The sequence below is a fragment of the Numenius arquata genome, chromosome 25 (assembly GCF_964106895.1).
Source record: "Numenius arquata chromosome 25, bNumArq3.hap1.1, whole genome shotgun sequence".
Taxonomy (NCBI): Eukaryota; Metazoa; Chordata; class Aves; order Charadriiformes; family Scolopacidae; genus Numenius; species Numenius arquata.
In genome coordinates, this window is record NC_133600.1 from 2,791,542 (window position 1) to 2,797,446 (window position 5,905).

At 61.1% G+C, this 5,905-nt stretch overlaps 1 protein-coding gene across 1 annotated transcript; it reads left to right on the forward strand.

Annotated features, from left to right (window-relative positions):
* Window positions 1-2,716: 2,716 nt before the first annotated feature.
* LOC141475576 (uncharacterized) lies at window positions 2,717-4,044 on the forward strand. Its single transcript, XM_074164015.1, is given in 5 exon segments — window positions 2,717-3,013; window positions 3,357-3,529; window positions 3,628-3,698; window positions 3,701-3,899; window positions 3,948-4,044. Coding segments are annotated over 5 exon segments (837 nt in total).
* Window positions 4,045-5,905: the final 1,861 nt, after the last annotated feature.

Sequence of the window (5,905 nt, forward strand, 5' to 3'; positions counted from 1 at the left end):
AATCTAAAGGTTTTGCTGGACGTGTGAGTCCGGGACGGGGAGTGCGGGGGGGGGGGGGGAGGGGGGCAGGGGGAGAGGAAAAGTTGGGGCGGGGTGGGGAGGGGGGGTGTTGAGGGAGGTTTGTAGAGGGGGGTTTTTAGGGGTGGGGACGCGAAGGGAGGGGGGGGACACGGGAGGTGGGATGGAAGGGAAGAGCGGTAGGGTTGGAATCGCACTGTTCTAGCTGGGAGCTCCAGCAGCTCCGCACCTCATGTAAAGAGACACGTTGGGAATCTTTTAACCTAACCCGAAGGTAACGTAGAAATTGTGCGTAGTGACTCGTTTTAGTTGAGCAGAAGCCATGGGGAAGGGCGGGGGAGGGCTCGAACCACAAAAATCTCGTTGTATTTTTGAAGTGCAATAACTTGGTGTTTTTGAAGACTTAAGAGAGAAAAGAGAGAGAGAGAGGAGAAAAAAAAAAAAAAAAAAGAAAAAAAAAAAAAAAAGAAAGGGCTGCGCATTCCCTTTTCTTTGCGAAGGCTCCGTTTCTGGAGGCGGTGACAGTGACCTGCAGGACAGCCGGACACCTGGCACGTGAGGAGGAGGAGGAAGGAGGAAGGGGGGGGAGGGGGGGATGAGGGATGCTCGGGCCTTCGAGAAAATGCCAGGTGGGGGGAATCTCAGTTTTTAGCCAACTACCTCGGTAAACTCCAATTCAGGTTTCTTTCAGTCACGACCCGGTTGTGCGGCCCGGCCCCGGCGCTGCTGGCGGCACTTGTTGGCAGGGTGTTGGGGACAGAGCCCAGGGGACAACGCAGTGACAGCCCTCGGGGTTTGTCCCGCTTCTCCCTTCCAGACTTTGGTCCCCAGACCCAAAGCTACTGCTATGCTCTTGGTGGCAAAATGTTGCTTTTTGAGTTTCCAAATAGTAACCTTTTTTGACTTTGTCTTAGAGAATTTTGGGGTTTGTAATGAACTTTGCCTGGGCGGCTCCGCCGCTCCCGCTAACGCCTCTGGTTTTTTTCCTTCAGACCTCGCTGACTTTTCTCACCCCCAGATGAGATTTAACCACCGGGAGGGAACCGGCCAGTGCCTCTGCCCCTCGCCGTGCCCACGGGACTGGTGGCGAGCAGGAGCCGTGGCCACTTGCCCACCGTGAGGGGCGTCGCTGCAGGCGGGGCCACCTGAGCAGCGTCCGGCTGTGCGGTACCGAGCCCCCTGAGCTCTGGGCGAGGGGTGCTCGGTGTCGCTGGGTGAGCCCCCCAAAACCCTCCTGCCCCCCCCCCCCATGGTACCCCGGGCACCGCGGGGGGCGATGGCAGAACCAAAGCCACGGCGTTTTTTCCCGTGTTTGAGAAAAAGCAAAGCCCGGCCAGTCCCTCCTCAAGAGAAAAGCCACCGAGGTCCACCCAGAACTGCTTCAAATCTTTGTTAGTGACTTGCCCAAAAGTAAAAGAATTGTCCTCAAAATGCTGTGGAGCGGGAAAGTTTCGACCCGGCGGGTTTGGAAGTTTCCTCTCCAAATCCTGCCCGCTCTCTCCTATGGGTGGGAAGGGGTCCCCGAGCCCTGGCACAGGGGGGGCTGCGTGGGCAGAGGCAGCACCCCATCTCTCCCAGCCCTTCCTGCCCCTCTGAATTTTGTCTCAGCGAATGAAAAATTGAAGGCAAGGTGGGGTGGGGTTTAAAAAAAAAACCCCAAACTTTCTCCCCCAGGGGTCTGTGGGCAGGTGGGGGGGGGGAGCGGGAGGCAGCGGGGTCTCGCTCTTCCGCTGCCCCCACTCTTCCTCCCGCAGAGAAACTCTTATTTCTCTGACAGAGACTTTTCTTTTTCTTCTCTTTTTATTTTTTTTTTTTCTGTTTGCGTGTAAGCAATATGTTTTCAGGTTTAAATGGGGGCGGCGGGTGGGCAAGGGGATTAAAACACAAAAAGAAAAACCCGGGTAGAGCTCGAAAAATTAAGTTTTACTGTATAAAGTTCTGTGGCTCGCATCCCTGGCTGCACAGTAGCTTTAGAGTCCAGGTTTTTTTTTTGGTTTTTTTGTTGTTGGTTTTTTTTTTTTTTTCTAATATTTGTGTATTAATTTAATTGCTCTTAAATTTTCCAGGCCAAGCCACTGTTTGGAAACATCATGCTTCTGTTACTGCTTTCTGTTTGAGTTGGCCAGCTCTTCCTGTACATATGTTTTTTCTTATATCCTGTTTTTTTCTTTTTTTTGTAAAGAGAAGAGAAAAAACAAAAAAAGAAAATTATTTTTCTTTCCCTCAGTACACATTCTTCAAAGTTCAAATTATAGTGTTTGTTAAATAAAATGAAAGATTTACATTTAAATGCGCTTGGTGGGATTTTTCTCTCCCCCTCCCCGGGGAGCTCTCGGAGGTGGCCCCAAAATTGAGCCCCGGGGGGGGGTGGGGGTGGCAGGAGGGTCCCCCCTGGAGATGGGGGGGGCAGCGGGGACCCCCAAGGGGAGGTGGGGGCGAGGGCGGGGGCCGGGTGTCCCCTGTCCCCGCGGGCACCTCGGTGCCACTTCAAATTCCTCCACCTCCAGCGGATTAATCATTTTATTTATGAGGCTTAAAGTTCCAAATCCCGCTAAACCCGAGGCTTTGCCAGATAAACAGCCTGCTTTGCGAAGGCAGCCCGTTTGTGAAAACACAATTAGCAAACCCTGTAATCTGCACTAATTACCGGGACCCGGCCGGGAGGTCTCCCCCTCCGGCTGCCGGCGACGCGGGGACCATGGGGGACACGCTGCCCGGGGGCCGCCGTCCCTTCACCATCGAGTACCTGCTGGCGGAGCGGGGTGACGGGGGTTCCCGCAGCCCCACTGACCCCCACAGCCCCCCGCCGCCCTCCCGGCCCCCTGGCCGCAGCCCCCCCCCAGCCCCTCGGCCACCGCCGGAGCCCGGGGACAAGCCAGCCCAGTCCTACATCGCCCTCATCTCCACCGCCATCCTCTCCTCCCCGGAGAAGAAGCTGCTCCTCTCCGACATCTACCAGTGGATCATGGACAACTACCCCTACTTCAAGAACAAGGTGAGGGGCTGTGATGCCGCAACGGACCCATTTTGGGGGGGGGGGGGTTCCCCCACTTTTGATGATTTGGGGTGGGCAAACTGGGAGCTGAGCGTGGGGTGCTGGTGTGGGGTGGGGGGAATGGGGCTGGGTTTGACTCACCGCGTCTCCGCCGACCCCAATCCACTGGGAAAACTCGTGGCGGCGGCTCCGCATCTCGGGATGATTTTGAGCGGTGCCGGGGTTGGTTTCTCCCGGCGCCGTTCACTCTGGTGCCTACTGACGTCCCGGCGGGGGGTGTGTGTGGTGGTCGCGGCGGGGCCGGCGGTGGCCACGGGCCGGCTGACGGCACCTCTCGGCTCAGGAGAAGAGCTGGCGCAACAGCGTCCGCCACAACCTCTCCCTTAACGAGTGCTTCGTCAAAGCCGGCCGCAGCGACAACGGCAAAGGCCACTTCTGGGCCATCCACCCCGCCAACCTGGAGGACTTCGCCAAAGGTGACTACCATCGCCGACGGGCCCGGCGCCGCGTCCGCAGGTGAGCAGAGCTGGAGGCGGGGAGGGGGGGGGGGATGTCCCCGGGGGGGGGGATTTTGGGGCTCAGGGCTGACCCGGGTGCTCTGTTTCCCCTCGCAGGGTGAACGTCGGCTACTACCACCCCTACGCCCTCTACAGCCTCGGCTGCTGCTGCCCCTGCTGCCCCCCCGGCCCCCCCCTGGCCCTGCCAGCGCTGCCCCCCCTGGCCCTGCCCGCGCCCCCCCACCGCTGCCTGCCCGAGCGGCCGCGCTGGGGCTGGGGACGCGTCCCCGCTCCCCGGGGCCCCAGCCCCCTCCTGCCCCGGCCCCCCTTCCTGTAGCCCCCCCCCCCCCCCTACTGCTGCTTGGGGCTGGGGGGTGCCCAGAGGGGCAGTGGGTCCCCCCCAAAAGTGGCATCGGCTCCAGGCAGGACCTGCTCAGGGACACTCTGGATGTCACCTGCCCCATGTCCCCTGCCCCCCCCCCAGCTCCACTAAGCCAAGGGGTCACGTGTCCCCCCCCCCCCCATCAGCAATGAACCCCAATGTGCCGGGATGGGGCCAGAGCCTGGGGCACGCAGCCCCCTGGGGGACTGTCCCCAACACCCCCCTGTCCCCATGGCCCAACGGGGACCCTCCCAGGGACAGTCCCCAACATCCCCCCCTCCCCATATCCCAATGGGGACCCCCCACAGGGACTGTCCCCAACACGCCCTGTCCCCGTACCCCAGTGGGGATTCCCCCAGGGACTGTTCCCAACACCCCCCCCCCTTCCCATAGCCCAATGGGGACCCTCCCAGGGACCCTCCCCAACACCCCCCTGTCCCCATACCCCCCTGCGGACTCCCCCAGGGACCATCCCAAACACACCCCCCCCCCATTTCCATGACCCAGTGGGGACCCACCTAAGGGCTGTCCCCAACACCCCCCCTCCCCATATCCCAGTGGGGACCCCCCCGGGGACTGTCCCCAGCACCCCCCTCCCCGTATCCCCATGGGTACCCCCCTGGGGACTGTCTCCAGCACCCCCCTCCCCATATCCCAGTGGGGACCCCCCCGGGGACTGTCTCCAGCACCCCCCCCCCGTCCCCAGTGCCCAATGTGTACCCCCCCAGAGACTATCCCCAACACCCCCTGTGCCCAGTGGGGACCCCCCAGGCCCCCCCATCTCCCCGGTTCCAACCCCCCCCCCCCCCCCCCCCCCCAGGCTGCCCCAGGAGATGACCCACTCCCCCATCCCAACCGTGCCACCCATGGGGGGCGGAGGGTCCCCAACCTCCCCCCCTCCCCCCCTCAACGGGCCCAGGCACATATGGGGCTTAACCCCCCCCCACCCCCCCCTCCCCTAAGCGGGAGGCCCCTGCCCTAATTATTTTCTTACTAATTGTCCCTGACGCCCCTAATGAAAATCGCGGCTCCCAGGTGTTAAGTGGCATTAGGGCGTCTCGCTAAGAACGACGACTCGGCCCCTAAATCCCGGGAGATAAAACCCCCAAAGCCCCTCGCGCCCGAGAACTAGGCAGCTTATGACACAAATTAATCCCTTCACATTGGCCGTGCCCTCGGGGGGGGGGGGGGGATAATGGCTCTTTTTTGGGGGGGGGGACGACACACGTCCCCAGGGGTGTCAGGGCTGGAGGCCAAGCTGGGTCTGGCCTCGAGGGGGGGTTGGGATTGTCCCCAAAGTGCCACCGGTGTCTGTCCCCGCCGCCTGACTCAGTTTCCCTGTTTGCAGCTGCCTGTCTCATCTCCCCCCCCCCCCCCCCAAATAGCCCTGGGGGGGGGACACAAGGTGACACCCCAAACCTGTCCCCGGAGGCTCCTTAACCCGTGGCCATCTGGGTGCCGGCGTTTGCCCCGGCCCTAATCTGTGCCCAAACGGGATTAGGGTGTCCCCCCCCCGATACCCCCCCCCCTCTTTGTGGCTTAACGGGGCCCGATCCAGCCCTGGGGGGACTGGGCAGACTGGGAGGGGGCACCGCCCCCCCCACCTTTGCCATTATTTGGGGGGGGGGGGGGCAGTGGCTTTATTTGGGGAAACTGAGGCACGGCATCAGGCTGCGACTGACACCCCCCCCCCCGAGACCCCCCCAAATCAGCATTAACACACCCCCCCCCCCCCCCAAAACCCACCGGTGGCACGACCGCCCCCCCCCCCCACCTCGGGCACACCCCCCCCCCCGCTGCCCAAACCACCAAAAAAAGGCAAAAAAAAAAATAAAAAGAAGAAAACACCATAAACCAGCCCAAAAATAGAGCCCCCCCCCCCCCCCCCGTGCCCCCCCCGCGGAGCTGCCGCCCTCGAGAAGCTTTTCCGCCTCCCGAGAAGGACCAAAAAAAAAAAAAGGGCTGCGCGGTATTTTTTAATATATACTTTATTTTCTTTTCTTTTTTTTTTTC